We start from the raw sequence: 24,571 nt of genomic DNA on the forward strand, positions 1-24,571 counted from the left end.
AGTTAAAAGTTGTATTTTAGTTTTACTTATTTTGTTACTTGAAATTCATATTTTTCCTTAACTTTATATGTCATGTATACACTCAAAATGAGTTCTGTTGGCAATGTATGTAAAGCAACATTTTAATAAACTGTTTGATGTTTTATATATATTTTAGGTGCAAAGCCGAGTATAGTTTATGCTATAAAAGCATACCCATAAGCCTGATTAGTTATTGTCTGACATTCTGCTCTGCACTTTCTCCTGTTTAGCCACTGGGGGAACTCTTCTATTTGTGATTTATTCCAGATAAAGCAGCTTTTTGAAATATGGTACTCTATAAGGTATCGCTATGTGATCTCAGCGGATGGGATGCCGGCAGCTGTTGGGATTTCGTCTGCCCTTATCCAGACAGCCGGGATCCTGAACATATACCCTCTCCATAATTAGGGTTTATTGGCACATTAACACCCTATAGCAATAGTACATACTATTTTCCGTAATCAGTATGACTTACTAACGAACACCAATTAGCAATTGTGGTTTACTACTTAAATGATATTTTTTTCTGCAAAATGAAGTCAGGGTTTTAATTTATGTAACAAAGTTTAAAAGGTATTAATAATTACATTGCATTCCTCCCCATCACCCCGGTTCCATAGGCCTCCATTATAAAATAGCTTTTCACCGTACCATTGGCAATTGACCCCCCCCCCCAGTGGTCATAGATCCGAACAACAATAACCCCCCCCCCCCCCACACACACACACACACACACACACGCACACACACAAACACGCACTCATAGTAGTAAAATGTCCCTATTTTATAAACATCCCCCTGTAAAAGACCGGTTCTTGCATCCCCCTCCTCTTCCTCCTACCCAGTGACTAGTCATTTTTTTTATTATTTAACCCCCCCTTATCCCCCCCCCCCCCCAGCCTCATGTGTCTGTACTTAACCGTTCCCCCACCCCCACTGGTGCTAGAATCCCAGAGTGTTACCCCCCCCCCCACACACACACACACACCCATGGGCATATACCCCCACCCCTTCCCCCCACAGGCAGAGCTCAACGTAGCATCATTTGCCCTGCTGCATCTGATCTCTGCACAGAGATCAGCCAAACGGTGCTCGGGGGAACTAAGTTACCCACATTGCACTTTTAGCCCCAGCACATTGCTCCAGAATGCCGGTTGTATCAAAGCCAGAGGATTCGGGGGGGGTCAGAGAAGATCCTATTCTAAAGCTAGGGCACAGAGCCGGGTGGTGCGGTCGCTTGTGATGCGACCTTTCCAGCTGAAGTACTTCTATGTGCGGTCGCATCACATGTGACGTTACCAGTTAACTGGTTAACAACTGCTTATTGCACAAATAATTAGAGAATTTCAGCAGATAGGAACCAAACTGCAGAGTGTGCTCTTTACAGGGGCATTTTAGGAAAGGAGGGGACCAGCGTGCAGCCTCCGTTGCGGGTGCCCTCCTCTCCGACAGCAGTAGACTCTGACATAATGCCAGAGTCTACTGCACATGCGCAGGTCTCCGGTAACATGGCACCTGCGCCTTGTTCCTGGGGACACCTCCAGTGCGCATGTGCAAATCACTCGGAAATGGCGCGACGGACATTTTACGAGTGATTTGTGCCCGCACAGCAGGGCCGTCATTGTGGGACGACGGAGGGCTAAGTATTATATATGGGTGCAGTGTCTGCGGTGTGGGCCCCCCTGGACCCAGGAGCCGGTGTTTACCGTACACCACACCCATTATAGAAACGCCTATGGCTCTTTGTCTTGCTTGAAATGTTTAAATGGTGTTTTTGTTTGTTTGTTTTACAGGAAATACTTTATTTATACTTCTCTCATAGAGTTTTTTAATTTTATTTCCATTCATATTTTTTTTTAAATTGAAACTGTAAACACACTAGATTACATTAAGTGTGTTTCTATTGATGGGGGTTGGAAAGCCTTGCTCTAGTTGTCTTGGCATAGCCAGGAGATTTATTGTGCCAGAACATTTGGATTTAATAATCTAGTTTCCTTTGAACGTTGTTTAGCATTGCAGCATAACAGGCATCTCCAATACTTTTTTTTTTCTTAAATTCATTTTAGAATATAAAGCTGCATTTACATTTTACTAGTTTGCTTTTGTGCATCTTGTACATACCCTAACATTACCCCACGGTTCATTCCAGGACCGAAGGCCAAGCCGTCCTCTGACAAGACTACTTATCCTTCCACGTCTGAAATAACCTCCTGGGAAATCAGATGTTCTGCTCAAGAACGGTGTCACCTAGTGCTTACACATCATGCTGTACTCCCAGGTTTACGCATCCATTTTCACCTTGCTGCACATTGATGGAGCGTAGTTAACTAGCGCTGATGTAGTGATACTAGTACTGGGAACTACTAATGCAGCAGAGATACAGCTTGGCCAATCTGGAACTTCTAGCAGACAGTGGAAGGAACCAAGCTGAAGTGGATGTTTTATTGAAAACTGGAGGATTATACAGACATATTCATTATGATGTTATCTGTTTTTTCACCATACTACAAGTTTTGACTCTGAAAAATGTTAATCGGTTTTAACATTTGCTAGAACTGGAAAAATAAAAGTCACTCCTTGTAATGGGATTGCTGTCTGTCGGGATCCCGGCGTTCAGGAGATCAACGCCGGAATCCTGACAGCCACTGAAATATCACCGGATGGAATCCCGACCTCTGTAGGGTATTCCCACTCGGTTAGTGGGTCCACGCCACCAACCGAGTGGGAATATAATTTGTGGCAAGCGAAGCAAGCCACCGGGCCTGAAGCATGGCGAGCCCGCAAGGAGACTCGCTGCCGGGATTCTGACAGGATGCTGTTGACGGTATACTTGAAATATTAGAAAGCAAAAGGATCAAACATCAAATCCACAGGAGCTCTTTGAGTGGAGAGACCAGCACAACCATATAGTCCCCTACTACCCTTTGAGAAAGGTGCACAAGCACCGAAACGGCTGCCGTCAGGGTGGGGGTACTTATGCCCTAAGTTGCCTAGTGATGACTATTTACCTAATTATGATGTATGAACATTGCCTTTGAAGATGGCTTTCTTCACTGTTTATTAGTGATATTAAATGATGATATATAAATATATGTGTGTATGTATATATATATATATATTTCTCTTATGTCCTAGAGGATGCTGGGGTCCACATTAGTACCATGGGGTATGGACGGTCCCTTGGGAGCCATGGGCACATTAAGAGTTTAATAGTGTGGGCTGGCTCCTCCCTCTATGCCCCTCCTACCAGACTCAGTTTAGAAAATGTGCCCGGTGGAGCCGGTCACAGCTAGGGGAGTTCCTAGGAGTTTTTCTAGTTTTATTGTTTTTTTAAAAGAGTTAGGTACAGGGAGGCTGCTGGCAACAGCCTCCCTGCTTCGTGGGATTTAGGGGGGAGTAGGAACCAACCCTAGAGGTTAATAGTTCTCTATCTCCGCTGACAGGACACTGAGCTCCTGAGGGTGATGATCGCAAGCCCCTGAGGCAACCGCTCACTCCCGCAGCACGGCCGCCACCCCCTAACAGAGCCGGTGCCCTGGGAAGCGGGTCGCCGGCGGGAATGGCGGCACAAGGGTAGGAGCCTTGCTAAGGGGGTGCAACTCATGATTGAGGATATTAGGGACATTTTACACAGGCTGCGCTCCGGAGGGCTCAGCGGTACTTGTTGTTCTGCGCTGTGATGGGCGCCCTGGGCCAGCGCAAATACCCTACAACTGGTCACTATGTTAACAGGGGCTAATCCCACTGTTAGCAGCGAAATCACCTCAGGCCAGTATAATCTGTACAAGCGGGAAGACGCGCCATTACATGGGGCAGGGTTTCTCCTCACAGTAGATCCAGCATCTCACAAGTGCCATTTTCTCCCTGCAGATCACACTGAGAACGCTGATAGGGAGCTCTGCCTCCACATAACTCCAATACCTCTGCGGTACCAAGGGTTATAGACAAGGGGGGAGTGTGTTATATTTACTGTGTAATCCTATTAAGGTTATTCAGTCAGCGCCGGCCTTTAGTGTATAACTGCCTACTGGGGCGCTGTGTGGCTGGCTCCAAATAGTCTGTGTCTCTCTGAAGGTACTGTAGGGGAAACTGTGTCTGCATTTTCCTGTGTGTGTATGTTTGTATAGCACACATAAACATGTCTAGGAACTCTGTATCTTGTGCTGCAGAGTGTGTATCTTCGCCAGAAGAGTCTATTCCATGTACTCAGGACTGTAATATACTGCTCAGCCTTCTGAATTCGAACCCCCATGGGTGGATTCTATTAGGGGAATGATATCCCAGATTTCATCTCGGATAGCTCAAAATGAGACTGAAACACAGGTTTTGAAAAAGTCTGTTGAGGTTTTGTCGTATTCAGCTCCCACTACCTCTTCCAAGACCCCAATTTACCCTAAGAAGCGTGCTCTTGTCCAGATAATGCAAGCTGACACAGATACCGACTCTGATACAGGGGACGGTGATGGGTATATGCAAGGGGGGGTTGCATCCAGAGGCGTAGCTAGGGTTTTCGGAGTCCAGGGCAAGATGGAAAATGCCCCCCCCCCCCCCCCCAAAAAAAAAAACAGCAAAAGAAGCATGTGCGTGCGCCAAAAAAATGGGCGTGGTCACACACCAGAAGGGGTGTGGCCATGCACCAGAAGGGTGTGGCCACTAAAAATGGCCCACAGTGCCAGTTACATTGCCCCACAGTGCCAGATACAATGCCCCACAATGCCGGATACATGCCCCACATCGCCAGATACATTGCCCCACAGTGCCAGATACATGCCCCACAGTGCCAGACACATGCCCCACAGTGCCAGACACATGCCCCACAGTGCCAGACACATGCCCCACAGTGCCAGATACATGCCCCACAGTGCCAGATACATTGCCCCACAGTGCCAGTTACATTGCCCCACAGTGCCAGTTACATTGCCCCACAGTGCCAGATACATTGCCCCACAGTGCCAGACACATGCCCCACAGTGCCAGACACATGCCCCACAGTGCCAGTTACATACCCCACAGTGCCAGACACATGCCCCACAGTGCCAGATACATGCCCCACAGTGCCAGATACATTGCCCCACAGTGCCAGATACATTGCCCCACAGTGCCAGATACATTGCCCCACAGTGCCAGTTACATGCCCCACAGTGCCAGATACATGCCCCACAGTGCCAGATACATGCCCCACAGTGCCAGTTACATGCCCCACAGTGCCAGTTACATGCCCCACAGTGCCAGTTACATTGCCCCACAGTGCCAGATACATGCCCCACAGTGCCAGACACATGCCCCACAGTGCCAGATGCATTGCCCCACAGTGCCAGATACATTGCCCCACAGTGGCAGATACATTGCCCCACAGTGCTAGATACATTGCCCCACAGTGCCAGATACATGCCCCACAGTGCCAGATACATTGCCCCACAGTGCCAGTTACATGCCCCACAGTGCCAGTTACATGCCCCACAGTGCCAGATACATGCCCCACAGTGCCAGATACATTGCCCCACAGTGCCAGTTACATTGCCCCACAGTGCCAGTTACATTGCCCCACAGTGCCAGATACATTGCCCCACAGTGCCAGACACATGCCCCGCAGTGCCAGTTACATGCCCCACAGTGCCAGACACATGCCCCACAGTGCCAGACACATGCCCCACAGTGCCAGATACATTGCCCCACAGTGCCAGTTACATTGCCCCACAGTGCCAGTTACATTGCCCCACAGTGCCAGATACATGCCCCACAGTGCCAGTTACATGCCCCACAGTGCCAGATACATGCCCCACAGTGCCAGTTACATGCCCCACAGTGCCAGTTACATGCCCCACAGTGCCAGTTACATGCCCCACAGTGCCAGTTACATTGCCCCACAGTGCCAGATACATGCCCCACAGTGCCAGACACATGCCCCACAGTGCCAGTTACATGCCCCACAGTGCCAGATACATTGCCCCACAATGCCAGTTACATTCCCCACAGTGCCCCCCCCCCCCCCCCCGGGTTGCAGTCTGCAGAGGCCAAAGGGAGGAGCCATTCCGTACCTGCACCTGGGACCCCACCAGCTGAGAATATTCCACCAGCACAGAAACCACTGTAAGATGGAAGCGGCACCAGACAGTCTGAGCAGCGGAGGAGACACGAGCCAGGAAGAGCCAGTGTTTGGCAGAAAGGAAGCGCGGGGACTCGGTGAGAGACGAGGTGAGTATGGGGGAGGAGAGGGGAGAAGGGAGCCAATGAGAGGAGAGATGAGAGGAAAGGGGAGGGCCCCTCTCATCCAGCCAGCCAGACTGCATCGTGGATGATCGGGCTTCCCCTCTGTCACAGCGGCATACTATAATTAGTCAGTTTGACTCACTGTAGTGCCGGAGGCTGCGGGGCGGGCTCCTTCATTGCGGCGTGCACTGCTGCAATGCACCGGCTCCATTGCCGCTAGTTTCAACAATGTGATTTGCCGTGGGGCGAGTGGGCAGTGCAGGTGTCGGTGGCGCCCCCCTCTGCTGGGGCTGCCACGGCGCCCAGGGCACGCACCCTGCTCGCCCTACCCTTGTTACGCCTCTGGTTGCATCACTTTCTGAAGGGGGTGCAACTCATGATTGAGGATATTAGGGACATTTTACACATTACTGATAAGGTACCTGAGCAAGTAGAGGAGGCTTACTTTACTGATAATAAAATATCCTCTCCTACATTCCCTGCGTCTAAGGAATTAAACGCATTGTTTGAAAAATCCTGGGAAAATCCAGAGAAACAATTCCAGATCCCAAAAAGGATTCTCATTGCTTTTCCTTTCCCTGAGGAGGACAGGAAAAAGTGGGAAATCCCGCCTGTATTAGGCGCTTCTGTGTCTAGGTTATCTAAAAAAGTGGTTTTACCTGTCCCTGGGTCCACCGCTTTAAAGGAGCTGGCTGACCGTAAGATTGAGACTACACTCAAATCATTATACACAGCTACTAGCTACGTTAACGCTACGTTAAGACCCACTATTGCTTGTGCATGGATTTCTAAAGCCATAGTAAAGTGGTCAGGCACATTACTAGAGGAATTAGATTCTATGGATAGAAGTGACATTGAATTGTTCTTACATCACATACAGGACTCTGCAGGTTTCATGGTGGAGACCATGACGGACCTTGGCCATCTTAATGCGAGGGCTTCTTCCATGGCTGTGTCGGCAAACAGGGGAATCTTGCTGCGCCAATGGTCTGCGGATGCGGAATCCAAGAAGACTGTGGAGAACCTACCCTTCACAGTTTGGGCTCTGTTTGGGGAAGCGTTAGATACATGGACCTCCACGGCAACTGCGGGTAAGTCAACATTTCTTCCCTCAGCAACACCGCCTACTAGGAAATCTTATCCTACATGTACAATGCTGTCCTTTCGGACCGCGAAAGCTAAAAACTCCAAACCCCCTTCCACTTTCTTTAGAGGAGGTCGGGGGAAATCAAGAAAACCTGCACCAACAGGTTCACAGGAACAGAAACCTGGTACTGCTTCCTCAAAATCCTCGGCATGACGGTGGACCTGCCAGCCTGGAGATCAGGCAGGTGGGAGCAAGATTAAGACATTTCTGTCATGTCTGGACATCATCAGGCATAGACCCCTGGGTACAAGATATTGTTACCCAGGAGTACAAACTGGAGTTTCAAGAACTCCCACCTCACAGATTCTTCAAATCAGGCTTACCAGCTTTGCTGACAAAGTGCTATCCTACAGGAAGCCTTTTAAAAATTGCTAAAGTCAAATGTCATTGTTCCAGTTCCACATCATTTAGCAAACAAGGGTTATTATTCAAACCTGTTTGTGGTACCGAAACTGGATGGTTCGGTCAGGCCAATATTGAATATAAAGTCGTTGAACCCTTATTTGAGGGAATTCAAATTCAAGATGGCGTCTCTGAGAGCGGTGATCTCAGGTCTGGAGGAGGGGGAATTTCTAGTATCCCTGGATATCGAGGATGCGTACCTTCACATTCCGATCTGGCCGCCTCACCAGGCTTATCTTAGATTTGCGCTGCTGGACTGTCACTATCAGTTCCAGGCACTACTGTTTGGCCTCTCCACGGCACCGAGGGTGTTCACCAAGGTCATGGTGGAGATGATACTACTCCTCCGCAAGTAGGGTGTGAACATAATTCCTTATCTGGACGATCTGCTGTCTTCCAGGGAGAAGCTGTTACAGAGCATTGCTCTCTCAACTCAACTACTCCAGGATCATGGATGGATCCTGAATCTTCCAAAGTCGCATTTGGAATCGACAAGGAGACTGTGCTTCCTGGCGATTATCCTCGACACGGAAGTACAGAGGGTGTTTCTGCCGGAGGAGAAAGCCCTGGTGATACAAACAATGGTCCGAGATGTCCTGAAGCCAGCCCGGGTATCGGTTCATCAGTGCATTCGCCTTCTGGGGAAGATGGTTGCCTCCTATGAGGCTCTACGGTACGGAAGATTTCATGCACGGTCTTTCCAACTGGATCTCCTGGAAAAATGGTCGGGATCTCATCTTCATATGCACCAGAGGATACGTCTGTCACTGAAAGCCAGAATCTCGCTCCTCTGATGGCTGCAAACCTCTCACCTACTAGAGGGCCACAGGTTCGGCATTCAGAATTGGATCCTCCTAACCACGGATGCAAGTCTCAGAGGTTGGGGAGCAGTCACCCAAGGGGAAAACTTCCAAGGAAGGTGGTCAAGCCTGGAATCCATCCTTCCGATAAACATTCTGGAACTAAGGGCCGTATACAACGGTCTTCTACAAGTGGCACATCTTCTGAAATATCAGCCCATTCAGGTTCAGTCGGACAATGTAACGACTGTGGCCTACATAAACCGACAAGGCGGAACGAAGAGCAGAGCTGCAATGTCAGAGGTAACAAAAATCATCCTCTGGGCAGAAAAACACACAGTGGTGCTGTCAGCAATCTTCATTCCGGGAGTGGACAACTGGGAATCGGACTTCCTCAGCAGACACGATCTCCATCCAGGAGAGTGGGGCCTCCACCCAGAGGTATTCACAGAGGTGACAAGTCTTTGGGGCGTACCTCAAATAGACATGATGGCCTCCCGCCTCAACAAGAAGCTTTGGAGGTACTGTTCCAGGTCGAGGGACCCAGACAGTGGCGGTGGATGCCCTGGTAACTCCGTGGGTGTTCAATTCAGTGTATGTGTTCCCTCCACTTCCACTCATCCCAAGGATTCTCAAACTAATAAAAAGAACAAGAGTTCAAGCGATCCTCATCGCTCCGGACTGGCCAAGAAAGGCTTGGTACGCGTATCTTCTGGAGTTACTGCTGTAAGATCCGAGGCCTCTTCCTCTTCGAGAGGACCTTCTGCAACAGGGAGCATTCGCTTATCAAGACTTACCACGGCCACGTTTGATGGCATGGAGGTTGGACGCAAGATCTTAGCTCGGAAGGGCATTCCAAACAAAGTTATTCCTACCCTGATACAGGCTAGGAAAGGAGTAACGTCTAAACATTACCATCGAGTTTGGAAAAAGTACGTGTCTTGGTGTGAATCCAAGCAGTTTCCTACGGTGGAGTTTCAATTAGGGCGGTTTCTCCTCTTTCTGCAAGCAGGTGTGGATGTGGGCCAGCGGTTGGGCTCCATAAAAGTCCAGATTTCAGCCTTGTCCATTTTCTTCCAGAAACAATTGGCTGTCCTCTCTGAGGTTCAGACTTTCTTGATAGGGGTTCTGCACATCCAGCCTCTCTTTGTGCCTCCTACGGCACCTTGGGATCTTAATGTGGTGCTGCAGTTCCTGCAGTCGAATTGGTTTGAACTTTTACAGGAGGTTGATGTCAAGTTCCTTACTTGGAAGGCGATCACACTATTGGCATTAGCATCTGCTAGACGTGTCGGAATTGAGGGCATTGTCCTGCAAGAGCCCCTACTTGATTTTCCATAAAGATAGAGCTGAGTTCAGGACGCGTCAGCAATTTCTTCCGAAGGTTGTGTCGGCTTTTCATATCAGCCAACCTATTGTGGTGCCAGTGGCTACTGACTCCTCAATTACTTCAAAATCCTTGGATGTTGTAAGGGCTTTGAAGATTTATGTGAAGAGAACTTCTCGTCACAGAAAGTCGGACGCTCTGTTTGTCCTTTATGATCCCAACAAGGTTGGGTGGCCTGCTTCTAAGCAGACAATTTCTCGCTGGATCAGGTGTACTATCCAGCATGCTTATTCTACGGCAGGCTTGCCGTGTCCGAAATCCGTTAAGGCCCACTCTACTCGTAAAGTGGGTTTTTCCTGGATGGCTGCCCGGGGTGTCTCGGCTTTACAACTTTGGCGAGCGGCTACTTGGTCGGGATCAAACACGTTTGCTAAGTTCTACAGGTTCGATACTTTGGCCTCTGAGGACCTAAAGTTTGGTCAATCGGTTCTGCAGGAGCCTCTGCGCTCTCCCTCCTGTACTGAGAGCTTTGGTACATCCCCATGGTACTAATATGGACCCCAGCATCCTCTAGGACGTAAGAGAAAATAGGATTTGAATTACCTACCGGTAAATCCTTTTCTCGTAGTCCGTAGAGGATGCTGGGCGCCCGCCCAACGCTTCGTTTTTCTGCATTTGTTACTTAGTTAAGTACTGCGTTGTTACTTGGTTAAGTACTGCATTGTTGCTTGGTTAAGTACTGTTGTTCAGCCGTTGCTGAATTGTTTCAAGCTGGTTAGCTTGGTTTTCTGTTATGTGTGAGCTGGTGTGAATCTCACCACTATCTGTGTTTCCTTCTCTCGAAGTATGTCCGTCTCCTCGGGCACAGTTTCTAGACTGAGTATGGTAGGAGGGGTATAGAGGGAGGAGCCTGCCGACACTATTAAACTCCTAAGGTGCACATGGCTCCCAAGGGACCCGTCTATACCCTATGGTACTAATGTGGACCCCAGTATCCTCTACGGACTACGAGAAAAGGATTTACCGGTAGGTAATTAAAATCCTATATATATATATATATATATATATATATATATATATATAATATTGTGAAAGTCACACACAGTGCAGCTCTGATAACATAATGATGCTTTCTTTTTAGAACAGCCTTATCAAAACTGTAGAAGTTGCTGATGTGTGCAGAAAAAGGCAGCTGTATGTATTTTGTTTATACAAGACATTAATTCTTTTGAATGAAAATTGAATATTGGTCATTTAAAATATATGCTAATATAGATCAAGAAAGTACATGTAATACAGATTTGTATTTGCCAGTAGAGGGCAGTCAGCTCTCTCTCACTTTCACACATCTCTATTAAAGTGTGTACACACGGTGAGATATTTGCTTGCGATTTTGACAATATAGTAAAAATCGCAAGGAAAGTTAGTGCAGATCGCAAGGTGAAAGTCACTTTGCGATCCCTATGCGCAGTCCCGCGAGGTCGGTATCACAAGCCCAGGGGCGGATTGGGAACAAAAAGCGGCCCTGGAAAAAAATTGTACTAGTGGCCCCACATGGGCAGCACCAGAGGTGTAAGGTCTAGCCATGGGCCATGGCAGCAGCACCCTCCCCCCAAGACTTTCCAGATAGTGGGCATTTCCAGCATCAAGGGGGAAGTTAAAAAGAAATAAAATTAAATATTATGAGCACATTATATGATACACCTTTAGAATTTAGAAAACTATATCATTCTTTAGAAAGATATATTTTCTTGCTTATTACACCAACCGTATCCCAATCACTATTCACTCAATCTTATATGTCAGCCAAGCAGGCAGACAGAGCATACACTAGATCATCTGCAATCCCAGGCTAAGTGGCAAAGTAATTTTCATATATGCAAATTATTTTGCATCTTATTCATTATGTCTATGAAAAGGACCACATGTCCTCAAACAAAACAGACCCCCGCGGGTGCGCCGGCCCACCGAGAATCTTCCCTGTAAACCCTATGGCCAATCCGCCTCTGCACAAGCCTAGGTAGACTGTGAAGGTAAGTCAATTTTGACTATCTAGTATAAAAGTATAGTCAAAATTGACAGCCAAAATCATACAAAGCCAGTATTGCAAGCACAGTCATCTATGCTTGCGATTTCGACCACAGTCCTATTGCATAGTGAGAATCAGGCATAGCCCGAATCTCACCGTGTGTACACACCTTTACTCATAGTTGCCGACTTTTGGGCTGCTCTCTCCGGGAGAGAGCAGCGTCGGCTCAGCAGGGGGGCGGGGGCAGTAAGCTGATGTGAGGAGGGGGGCGGGCCGGAGGCGGGCCAGAGGAGGGATGGGGGCGTGGCTGCTGGATCGCGTCATGCAAGCCACTCCCCCACTATGTAATGCCGCAATTACCGGCATTATACAGTGGGGGCGTGGCTTGCATGACGCAATTCAACAAGAATCGCGTCATTGCCTGCCCGGACCACCCACTTCACTCGCTAAGTGGGCAGCCGGGCAGGGAGGAACCCCTGTAATCGGGAGACTTGCCTGCTCTTCCGGGGGGGGCGGGAGGGTCACCCGATTTTCGGGAGCCTCCCGGCCATTCCGGGAGGGTAGGCAAGTATGCCTTTACTTAGTTCTGGAATAGCTTCATTGCTGGGATTGGATATGACATTTATGTTGGTTTGCATGTGGCATAAATAAATGTCTACAACTGCAAGGGGATTTAACAAATACATGCTTACCATTTTCATATACATGTACACTTACTGTACATACATATACATCCACAGTACCCAGGGGTGCAGAGAAAGGGGAAGATTGCCCAGGCTTGTTGGAGGGGCCTGGGTCAGCTGCTGAGGCAGGCACATGTCTCATTTTGTAGTGCTGATGAGGAGAACAAATTTACTTATTGAAGTTTTTTTCACTGAAGTGGGCATGACTGTGCCTCCCAGATTTGGTCAGGCCCCATTTAGCTCTCGGTGGCCCTGACAGTACCTATACATAGTTGTGGAACAGGCAATGTTATTATGTGTTAATACCATCTATGATACACTGTTTTATATATAATCTTAAGGATGGAACATCAATGTTAATGAACATACAAACATTTACAGCAGAAAAAGTATTTGTTTCGCTGCAAGTTTTTAATGTTATTAATTAAATAGTTACTAAATGGTCATTAGTATATTTGCATCACTATTAGACAGGCAGGGCCTAATTGAAAGTTGTAAATAGTAGACAAAGTCTCAAGTAGGGGAAAACCAATAAGAAGAGACTTACCGTATTCAATGCTGGAGGTTATTATTGGAGATTATTAGCATATGAATTAGTGTTAATACAGTTGTGTGAGATACTTATTCTGTAGATGTATCTTTGATGAATGAAACAGGATTTTAAGATACAGATTGTATGTGAGGAAAATAGGACAATTCTGACTTAACTAGCAAGCTTCAGGGGTAGGGTTTATAGTAATAGAAATGTAAGTTACAGTATGTATCTTCTGTGATTGGAGGAAAAGTTTTGAAAGACTGAATATTGAGATGGTGAGAGAACATTCAATATGAAATGGCAGAAAGACTTTCAGTGAAGTGAAAGATTCACATAGGATAAACAAATTGTGTCATTCAATATATATGATACTGAAGTTCAAAAGAGCTTATTCATTTTTCAAAATAAGAGCCTAAGGGGGACATGTACAAAGCAGTGATAAAAGTGGAGAAGTGAGCCAGTGGAGAAGTTGCCCTTGGCAACCAATCAGCTGCTCTGTATGCTTTTATAGTATGCAAATTATAAATGTTATGTCAATGCTGATTGGTTGCCATGGGCAACTTCTCCACTGGCTCACTTCTCCACTTTTATTACTGCTTAGTACATGTCCCACTAAAGGTGCCCACTCACTAGATGATTTTATACACAATTTACACAATTTCAAAATTGTGCGTATCGGGCAATTTTCGTGACCGATAATGATCTGATGCGCGGTTCCATGGGTTGTTTTTCGTATCTTCAGATCTTCCCCACTGCCGGGAAGATCTGGTCAGCTCATTAGCAATGTGGTGCAAATCGTTTGTATTTTTGCACCTCCGATTGATCTAACGATATATCGTCTGATCTGTGGTATTTCTGTACACTCCCATCCTCCATTTTGTGCAGCATCATGAGGAGATTGAAGAGGAAGGACACAGACAGAGCAGTGACTGATCTACATTTGCAGGCCCGATTCTACAGTGTTTTTGTATGTGTGAACTGCTGGCCACCAATGTTTATTCCACTGAACACCAATATGTTTGCTCACAAATGTGTATTTCTCTTACGTCCTGGAGGATGCTGGGGTCCACATTAGTACCATGGGGTATAGACTGGTCCACTAGGAGCCACTGGCACTTTAAGAGTTTGAGAGTGTGGGCTGGCTCCTCCCTCTATGCCCCTCCTACCAGACTCAGTTTAGAAAATGTGCCCGGTGGAGCCGGTCACAGCTAGGGGAGTTCCTAGGAGTTTTTCTAGTTTTATTGTTTTTTTAAAAGAGTTAGGTACAGGGAGGCTGCTGGCAACAGCCTCCCTGCTTTGTGGGACTAAGGGGGGAGTAGTGTCTGCCCTGCATGGTCTAACCCACTATCTCCGCTGACAGGACACTGAGCTCCTAAGGGTGCTGATCGTTAGCCGCTCTAGGCGACCGCTCACTCCCGCAGCATGTCACCACCCCCTTACAGAGCCAGAAGACTTCAGTGGCGAGTGAGTCACTGGCCCCCCTGGCAAGCGGGGAGCCGGTGTGAAGATGGCGGCAACAGGGTAGGGAGCGCAGTACTAACTGCGCTCCGGGGCTCAGTGGTACATAGTGCGGCGCTATGAGGGGCACCCTGAGCCAGCGCCTCTACCCTACACTGGTCAGCAAGCGTGTTAGGGTCCCCGGATCGCTGCCATCAAAAATTCTCAGGCCAGTATAATATAATGAAAAGCGGGAAGCAGCACCATGTTCGGGGGGTGGAGCTTCTCCTCAGAGTGGGCCCAGCAGCGTTCAGCGCCATTTTCCTGCCTGCAGTTCCTGTACAACAGATGCAGACGGGGAGCTGTCCCTCCAAGCAACTCCATCTATCCTGTGCGGTACCAGGGGGTTGTAGAAGGGGGTGTGAGGCTGTGTAAAGTCTGTGTAGTCTATTAAGGTACACAGACAGCGCTGGTAATTTCATTAGTTCTACCTCAAAAAGCGCTGTGTGTGGGTTGGCGCCAATCTCTGTGTCTCTCTGTGCAATACTTGGGGGGAAACTGTGTCTGACATTTCCCTGTGTGTGCGTGTGGGTATTTAATATCTCACATAGCCATGTCTAGAGACTCTGTGTCATATGCTGCAGAAGAGGTTTCCTCTCAGGAGGGATCCATTTCATGTACACAGGATTGTAATGCTTTGTCTCAGATCCCTATTGTTTAAACTGAGTGGTTAACCTTTATCAAAGGAATGATCTCTCCGATCTCTACTAGGAGGGTAGCTAATACTGAGACTGAAACTCAGGTGTTGAAGAAGTCTATGGCAGTTTGGTCAGGCTCTGTCCCTATTCCTGCAAAATCCCCTAGCATATTCCCACAGAAACGTGCACTTGCCCAAATTATGCAAGATGACACGGATACTGATTCTGATAATGCAGACGGTGATGGAGAGGTGCTGAGGGGGTGGCATCCCTTGCTAAGGGGGTGCAGCTCATCATTGAGGCCATTAGAGATGTGTTAAACATTATTGACACCACACCTGAGCAGGTTGAGGAGGCTTACTTCACTGACAATAAGAAAGCCTCGCTAACCTTCCCTGCGTCTAAAGAATTAAACGCTATTTGAAAAATCGTGGGAAAACCCGGAGAAAAAATTCCAGATCCCAAAAAGGGTTCTGGTTGCTTTTCCCTTCCCTGAGGAAGACCGGAAAAAAATGGGAAAACCCACCCATTGTGGACGCACCTGTCTCCAGACTGTCTAAAAAAGTGGTTTTACCTGTCCCTGGATCTACTGCGTTAAAAGAACCGGCTGATCGTCAGATTGACACTACGCTCAAATCCATTTACACTGCTTCAGGAGTGGCGTTAAGGCACACTATTGCCTGTGCATAGATTTCTAAAGCCATAATAAAGTGGTCAGGCACATTACTAGAGGATTTGGATACAATGGATAGATGTGACATTGAATTGTTTTTACGTAACATACAGGATTCTGTGGGGTTCATGGTGGAATCCATGAAGGACCTGAGTACGCTGACTGCACAGATATCTTCCATGTCGGTCTCAGCCCGCAGGGGACGCCAATGGTCTGCAGACGCGGAATCCAGGAGAAGTGTGGAGAACCTACAATACACAGGCCAGGCTCTCTTTTGGAGGGCGTCATCCCTTGCAAAAGGGGTGCAGCTCATGATTGAGGCCATTAGAGATGTTTTAAACATTTCTGACAACACCTGAGCAAGTTGAGGAGGCTTACTTCACAGATAATAAGAAAGCCTTGCTAACCTTCCGTGTCTAAAGAATTAACCGCTTTATTTGAAAAATCCTGGGAAACCCCGGAGAAAAAAATCCAGATCTCCATGAGGGTTCTAGTTGCTTTTCCCCTCCCTGAGGATAGAAAAAGATGGGGAAACCCACCCATAGTTGACGCCTCTGTCTCCAGACTGTCAAAAGTGGTTTTACCTGTCCCTGGATCTACCGCTTTAAAAGAACCGGATGATCGTAAGAATGACACTACGCTCAAATCCATATACACTGCTTCAGGGGTGGCATTAAGGCCTACTATTGCCTGTGCATGGATCTCAAAAGCTATAGTAAAGTGGATAGGCACATTACTAGAAGACAGATACAATGGATAGAAGTGACATTGAACTGTTTTAACCAACATATAGGATTCTGCGGGGTTCATGGTGGAATCCATGAAGGAGCTGGGTATGCTGAATACACGGATTTCTTCCATGTCTGTCTCAGCTCGCAGGGGACTCTGGCTATGCCAATGGTCGGCGGACGCGGAATCCAGGAGAAGTGTGGAGAACCTACAATACACAGGCCAGGCTCTGTTTTGGGAAGCGTTGGATGCGTGGATTTCCATGGCAACCGCGGGTAAGTCACTCTTTCTTCCCTCAGGTACACCTTCTACGAAGAAACCCTTTTCTTCATCCGCATTGCAGTCCTTTCGGAACGCTAAGACAAAAAAGTCCAAGCACCCTACCACTTTCTTTAGAGGTGGGGTGCAAAATCCAAAAAGCCTGCACCTGCAGGCTCCCAGGACCAGAAGCCTGCTTCTGGTTCCTCAAAATCCTCAGCATGATGGTGGACTGCACAGCCTGGAGGACGGTCTTGTTGGTGCGAGGCTCAGATGTTTCAGCCACGTCTGGATGTCATCCGGCCTAGATCCCTGGGTACAGGATATTGTGTCCCAGGGATACAGACTGGAGTTTCAAGAACTCCCGCCTCACCGATTCTTCAAATCAGGCTTGCCAGCTTTGCTGACAGACAGTGCTATCCTACAGGAAGCCATCCTAAAATTGGAAAAGTCACAGGTCATTGTCCCAGTTCCACCTCATATGCAAAACAAGGGTTTCAAACCTTTTTTCGTGGTACCGAAACCGGATGGTTTGGTCAGACCAATTTTGAACTTGAAACCGTTGAACCCTTACCTGAGGGTGTTCAAATTCAAAATGGAGTCTCTCAGAGCAGTGATTTCAGGTCTGAAGGAGGGAGAGTTTCTGGTATCCCTGGATATCAAGGATGTGTACCTCCACATTCCGATTTTGCTGCTGCACCAGGATTATCGCAGATTTACAGTATTGGACAGTCACTATTAATTTCAGGCACTGCCATTCGGTCTCCCCACAGCAACGTGGGTGTTCACCAAAGTGATGGCAGAGATGATGGTTCTCCGCAGACGGGGTGAACATAATCCCATATCTGGACGATCTGCTGATAGAGGCATCATCCAGGGAAACGTTTTTGCAGTCCATTGTTCTCACGACTCGTCTGCTCAGGGAACACGGTTAGATCTTGAACCTTCCAAAATCACATTTCGAACCGACCAGGAGGTTATCTTTTCTGGGAATGATCCTTGAAACGGAAGTGCAGAGGGTGTTTCTCCCGGAGGAGAAAGCATTGGTAATACAAACAATGGTCCAGGATGTCCTGAAGCCAGCCCGGTTTTCGGTTCATCAGTGCATTCGCCTTCTGGGGAAGATGGCCTCTTACGAGGCTCTACAGTACGGAAGGTTTCATGCTCGGTCCTTCCAACTGGATCTCCTGAACAAGTGGTCGGGATCTCATCTTCACATGCACCAGAGGATACGTCTGTCGCCAAAAGCCAGAATTTCACTCCTCTGGTGGCTGCAACTACCTCGTCTTCTGGAGGGCCACAGGTTCGGGATTCAGGACTGGATCCTACTAACCACGGATGCAATCTCCTGGGCTGGGGCGCAGTCACCCAGGGGGAAACCTTCCAAGGATGGTGGTCAAGCCTGGAATCCAGCCTTCCAATAAACATTCTGGAACTAAGCCGTTTACAACGGTATTCTCCAAGCGGCCCATCTTCTGCGAGATCGAGCCATTCAAGTGCAGTCGGACAATGTATCGACGGTGACTTACATAAACTGACAGGGCGGAATGAAGAGCAGAGCTGCAATGTCAGAGGTAACAAGAATCATCCTCTGGGCAGAAAAACACGCGTTGGCAATGTCAGCAATCTTCATTCCGGGAGTAAACAACTTGTCAGCAGACACGATCTCCATCCAGGAGGTGTTGACGGACGGGTGTACCTCAAATAGACATGATGGCCTCTCGTCTCAACAAGAAGCTTCGGCTGTATTGTTCCAGGTCGAGGGACCCGCAAGCCGTCGCGGTGGACGCCCTAGTGTCTCCGTGGGTGTTCCAGTCGGTGTACGTGTTTCTAAAACTCATAAGGAGAACAACAGTTCAGGTAATCCTCATTGCTCCGGACTGGCCAAGGAGGGCTTGGTACACAGATCTTCTGGATCTACTGCTAGAAGAGCTGAGGCCTCTTCCTCTTCGGTAGGACCTGCTGCAGCAGGGGCCATTCGCTTATCAAGACTTACCGCGGCTACATATGACGGCATGGAGGTTGAACGCCAGGTATTAGCTCGGAAGGGCATTCCGAACAAGGTTATTCCTACCCTGATACAGGCTAGGAAAGGAGTAACGTCTAAATATTACCATCGTATTTGGAAAAAATATGTATCTTGGTGTGAGTCCAATAAGTTTCCTACGGTGGAGTTTCAACTGGGATGGTTTCTCCTCTTCCTGCAAGCAGGTGTGGATATGGGCCTGAGGTTGGGATCCGTAAAGGTCCAGATTTCGGCCCTATCGATTTTCCTCCAGAAACAGGTGGCTGCCCTCCCTGAGGTTCAGACTTTTCTGAAAGGCGTTCTGCACATCCAGCCTCCCTTTGTGCCGCTTACGGCGCCCTGGGATCTTAACATGGTGTTACAGTTCCTCCAATTGGATTGGTTCGAGCATCTACCGGAGGTTGAGGTCAAATTTCTCACGTGGAAGGCTGTCACTTTGTTGGCCTAAGCTTCTGCTAGACGTGTGTCAGAGTTGGGGGCTTTGTCTTGTAAGAGCCTCTACTTGATCTTCCATGAAGATAGAGCTAAGCTTCGGACACGTTAGCAGTTACCTTCCGAAGGTTGTGTCGGCATTTCATATCAACCAACCTATTGTGGTGCCAGTTGCTACTGACTCCTCAATTTCATCAAAGTCCTTGGATGTTGTAAGGACTCTGAAAATCTATGTTAAGAGGACTGCTTGTGACAGAAAATCGGACTCTGTTTGTCCTGTATGATCCCAAGAAACTTGGGTGTCCTGCTTCTAAGCAGACGATCTCTCGCTGGATCAGGTTCACTATCCAGCATGCATATTCTACAGCAGGATTGCCGTGTCCTACGTCTGTTAAGGCCCACTCTACTCGTAGTGTAGGTTCTTCCGTGGCGGCTGTCCGGGGTGTCTCGGCTTTACAGCTTTGCCGGGCGACTACTTGGTCTAGGTCAAATACATTTGCAAGGTTCTACAAGTTCTATACTTTGGCCGCTGAGGACCTGAAGTTTGGTTAATCAGTTCTGCAGGAGTCTCCGCGCTCTCCCTCCCGTTCTGGGAGCTTTGGTACATCCCCGTGGTACTAATGTGGACCCCAGCATCCTCTAGGAGGTAAGAGAAAATAGGATTTTAATTACCTACCGGTAAATCCTTTTCTCGTAGTCCGTAGAGGATGCTGGGCGCCCGCCCAGCGCTTCGTGATCCTGCAGTGGTTACTTAGTTCAGTACTGCTTAGTTCTTGGTTAAGTACTGTTTTGTTACTTAGTTACGTAATATTCTGACCCGATCGCACGCTGCAGTTTTTTGCAGTGTAGCGATCGGGTCAGATCTGCGCATGCGCCGGCGCTGCAGTGTGCCGGGGCATGGCTACCCGTCACTACACTACGATCGCCTCTGCCTGATTGACAGGCAGAGGCGGTCGATTGGCGGGAGGGGGCGAAACGATGGCGTTTGGCCGCTGTTTCGTGGGCGCGGTCCGGCCAACACAGGCGTGGCTGGACCGTGCGGGGAGTGGGCCGCAGCCGCTGCGTGACGTCACACGCAGCCACTGCGGGCCGGGGAGCGAAGAGTAGCTCCCGGCCAGCACGCTAAAGCTGCGCTGGCTGGGAGCTACTCTTGAAGTGCAAAGGCATCGCTGCTGTGCAATGCCTTTGCAGTTCTGCGGGGGGGACCGGCACTGACATGCGGGGCGGACTAGCCCTGTGCTTGGCCTCCCCCCAACATGGCCTCCCCCCCCAACATGGCCTCCCCCCAACATGTCTGTTCAGGATCGTAGCTGTGCTAAATTTAGCACAGCTACGATCAACTCGGAATGACCCCCATTGTTCATGTTTCAAGCTAGTTAGCTTGGTTTGCCTTGTGTGTGAGCTGGTGTGAATCACGCCACTATCTGTGTAAAATCCTTCTCTCGAAGTTGTCTGTCTCCCTGGACATAGTTTCTGGACTGAGTCTGGTAGGAGGGGCATAGAGGGAGGAGCCAGCCCACACTCTCAAACTCTTAAAGTGCCAGTGGCTCCTGGTGGACCCGTCTATACCCCATGGTACTAATGTGGACCCCAGCATCCTCTATGGACTACGAGAAAAGGATTTACCGGTAGGTAATTAAAATCCTTTTTTCCCTCTGAACACCAGTGTTTATTTTAATGTATGTCCACCCAAATGGATATTCCTCTGAACACCAATGTCTTTAGAAAGTTAACATTTTCTGTTTGCTCACCAATAAAATATGTTCCCCTGAACACCATTGTATGTGTAATGGTGTATAACCCACTGCCACCCAAAAGTGTATTTTATGCTACTGCCCATATTGTTTACTTTACGCTACTGTTGCCAAATGTGTATTTTACGCTAATGCCCTTATTTACTATACACTACTGTCCTCCAAATGCATGTTTTACGCTGCTGCCTATAATATTTAAAAAAAACATTGGTTAAAACATGATCTTTATGTGGTTTTTTTTTTTTAATTCTCAACAGACTCCAAACCCAGACCTGGACATCCCAAGTACCCCTGACCTCAGCCTAATTGCTGAGAGTGAGGGGATCGTCAGCACCACCTACGTGCCCATCACCCCCAAAGATACTGTGCTGAAAGGCAAAACACATAAAAAAAAAAAAAAAGAAGATAACATCCTGAAAAAGGCAGAGGAAGCCTACAAATCCTCTGACCATTTTGATCATCTGGCTACATGTATGATGGACACAGACATGCAGGTGGAGTTTGAGAGCATAGTCGCTGACCTAATATTTCAGGGGAGAAGACGGCTTCGTACATCTGACACCTGCTTGATGCGCCCGGCACCACTGCCCCTCCCACCAGTGTGATAGGTGTCACCCAATCACACCCTACTTCCCCACCCATGTACCCCTCCACCATATCTTACCCTGCTCCCTCACCCACCTACCCCTCCACAGTATAGTGCATACCTTGCTAGAGGCAGAGGAGGAGTCTCCTGATTTTTACCGTTTGTAAAATGTACCATAATTATCAACAAGGTTTATCATTCCCAATAATTGTGATTCTGTCGCAGATTGAAATAGGCCAATAAACAGATGCTGTTAGTTGCAGACTGATGGGGCTGGGACCTCAATTTGCACTCATGGCACCTGTTAATTGTCCTATTCAAATCTGTGCCAGAAACACCCTATATAATAGTGCACTATAGTTATCGGGACTTATAAAACTTGTTTTAAAATTGTATTGTACTTTTAATTAAATAACTGTACAACTGAACAAAATAAATTAATAATTTATCATTTGATATAAGAAAGCACCCATGTTGGCAGAAAAATATTTATTGTAATGCTTACTCTTCCTATATAAAAAAAACAAACTTTAAAAAAAAAAACAGTTTAATAAAACTGTCTTTGTATTCTCAAGAAAAGTGTGGTCTGTTTTTTTACCTTGCAGTACTGGTACTGCAGCACCTTTACAATAGCTTTGCTGGTCTCCAGTATGTTAGCGCCCAAAGCTTGAGGGGAGATGAGGGTCCCAAACGTCAGGTCTTCAAAGAACCTTCCTGTAGCCATGTACCTCAGTATAGCCACCAGCCTCTCGTCTACAGGGATGGCCCTCTGCATCTTGGCATTCTGCCTCTGGATAATAGGGGGTCACCAGACGCAGCAACTCCTGGAAGGTGGCGTCATCCATGCGCAGGAACTTGCGGTAGTCATGAGGATTGTTCTCCCTAATCTGCATCAGCGGCAACATGTTGGAGCAACTATACCTCTGCAGCAGCCACTCCTTTGTCCAGCAGGACCTCAATCTCTTCCTTTACTGGGCCCTCTCCTTCTGAGCTCTCGGCTTCACACCAGCATAGGCTAGCAGAAGTGTATAGCAATAAGAATCCATCACCACAGAGCACAGGATAGAATGCAGGATAAACGCACTTGGGCCCTCATTCCGAGTTGTTCGCTCGGTATTTTTCATCGCATCGCAGTGAAAATCCGCTTAGTACGCATGCGCAATGTTCGCACTGCGACTGCGCCAAGTAACTTTACTATGAAGAAAGTATTTTTACTCACAGCTTTTTCTTCGCTCCGGCGATCGTAATGTGATTGACAGGAAATGGGTGTTACTGGGCGGAAACACGGCGTTTCAGGGGCGTGTGGCTGAAAACGCTACCGTTTCCGGAAAAAACGCAGGAGTGGCCGGAGAAACGGTGGGAGTGCCTGGGCGAACGCTGGGTGTGTTTGTGACGTCAACCAGGAACGACAAGCACTGAACTGATCGCACAGGCAGAGTAAGTCTGGAGCTACTCTGAAACTGCTAAGTAGTTAGTAATCGCAATATTGCGAATACATCGGTCGCAATTTTAAGAAGCTAAGATTCACTCCCAGTAGGCGGCGGCTTAGCGTGTGTAACTCTGCTAAATTCGCCTTGCGACCGATCAACTCGGAATGAGGGCCTTTGTTAAGCCAGGCAAAACAAAGCAGAGCAAAATAGCATGTGGAACGTTCAGCAGGTATACACCAGGGACGTGCAGTCAGGGGAGGCAGTGCCTCCCCTGTCATTAAGGATTAAAATAATACAATATACTTCAGCCTTTGTATTATTTTAATCATTTATATCTCTGTTCTCAATGTGTTTGGAGGCACAGCTTTTGGTGCCTCCCGCTGCCAATGTAAAGGGGCAGGATACGGGGAGGTGGGGCCAAGCATCAGGCAGCAGAATCCCATTAAAAAAAGCCCTTGAAGCGGCACCTAAAGAAGTTCCTCTGACAGGGGCGTGCTGTCAGTCCATATGAATGCACGCCCCTGTCACAGAGACTGGGCAGTGTAGGATTCCGGGGGCGGGGGTGGACATCAAGGTAATGCCCACCCAGTGTAGTTACTACCATAGGTGCGGGGATGTGGCTGCTATGGGGCCCCAGATGCCTGCATGGCCCGCCGCTCCCCTGCACCCAATCACGCTGAAGCCCAGTGCGGGTCGGATGCCAGACTGGCAGGAGGAGAAATGGATGTCCCAGGGTAGCACCGCAGCAAACGATTGCTGCACGGGTGAGTCCCGATCTCACCTCTCTTGATGCGTGCATTACATTGCTGGGGCCGGGCACCGCAATGCAGATGGTGCGGGGTGTGAGAGGGTGCCGGCCGCGGCTGCTGGGAATGGGAACAGTTACCGCGGTTCAGATGCCTGCGAGTGCTGCCTGGTACAGGGTGTGAGGGGGTGCCAGCCGTGACTGCTTAGAACCGCGGTGCAAATGGCTAATGGATTGTATACGTGTGCAGCCTAGTGCGGGTCGGGGGGGGGGGGGGGGGGGGGGTGCCGGCCGATGCAGGTATGTGCAGAGTGTTACGGGCAGGGAGCTATAGAGGGGAGATGCTGGACGCCACTGTTATATTTTATCTATGCCCTCCTCCTATCCCTCATGTATGTGTAGTATATGTTATGTGAGTGTATGTACACAGTCCAGGTATGGGTGTTGCTGAGGCAAGACCACAGCTCTGCAGCATGTAATATAGAGCAGTTTATTCCTTCAACGTTTTGGGGTCTCAGCTGACAGTGTAACGCCTCAGCAACACCCATACCTGGACTGTGTGTACATACACTCACATAATATATACACATACATGAGGGATAGGAGGAGGGGGCATCACCTGCCTGCTGACAGGCTGAGGTGGCAGCTG

The 24,571-nt window shown here is 48.3% G+C and overlaps 1 protein-coding gene across 6 annotated transcripts in view; it reads left to right on the forward strand.

The window, feature by feature from the left end:
• Positions 1 to 22,271, forward strand: part of ATG10 (autophagy related 10) — a 418,616-nt gene extending 396,345 nt beyond the window's left edge. For 2 of the 6 annotated variants that reach the window (XM_063963935.1, XM_063963937.1), the window contains one exon: positions 21,419 to 21,564. In XM_063963935.1, the coding sequence (XP_063820005.1) occupies positions 21,419 to 21,467 (49 nt within the window). In that variant the 3' untranslated portion in view covers positions 21,468 to 21,564. Of the gene's footprint in view, positions 1 to 2,170; positions 3,110 to 21,418 lie in introns of those variants that run through there. The other 4 variants (XM_063963934.1, XM_063963933.1, XM_063963936.1 and 1 more) reach the window with 4 other exon arrangements.
• The last annotated feature ends 2,300 nt before the right edge of the window (positions 22,272 to 24,571 follow it).

Source organism: Pseudophryne corroboree, chromosome 1 (assembly GCF_028390025.1).
Source record: "Pseudophryne corroboree isolate aPseCor3 chromosome 1, aPseCor3.hap2, whole genome shotgun sequence".
Lineage (NCBI taxonomy): Eukaryota > Metazoa > Chordata > Amphibia > Anura > Myobatrachidae > Pseudophryne > Pseudophryne corroboree.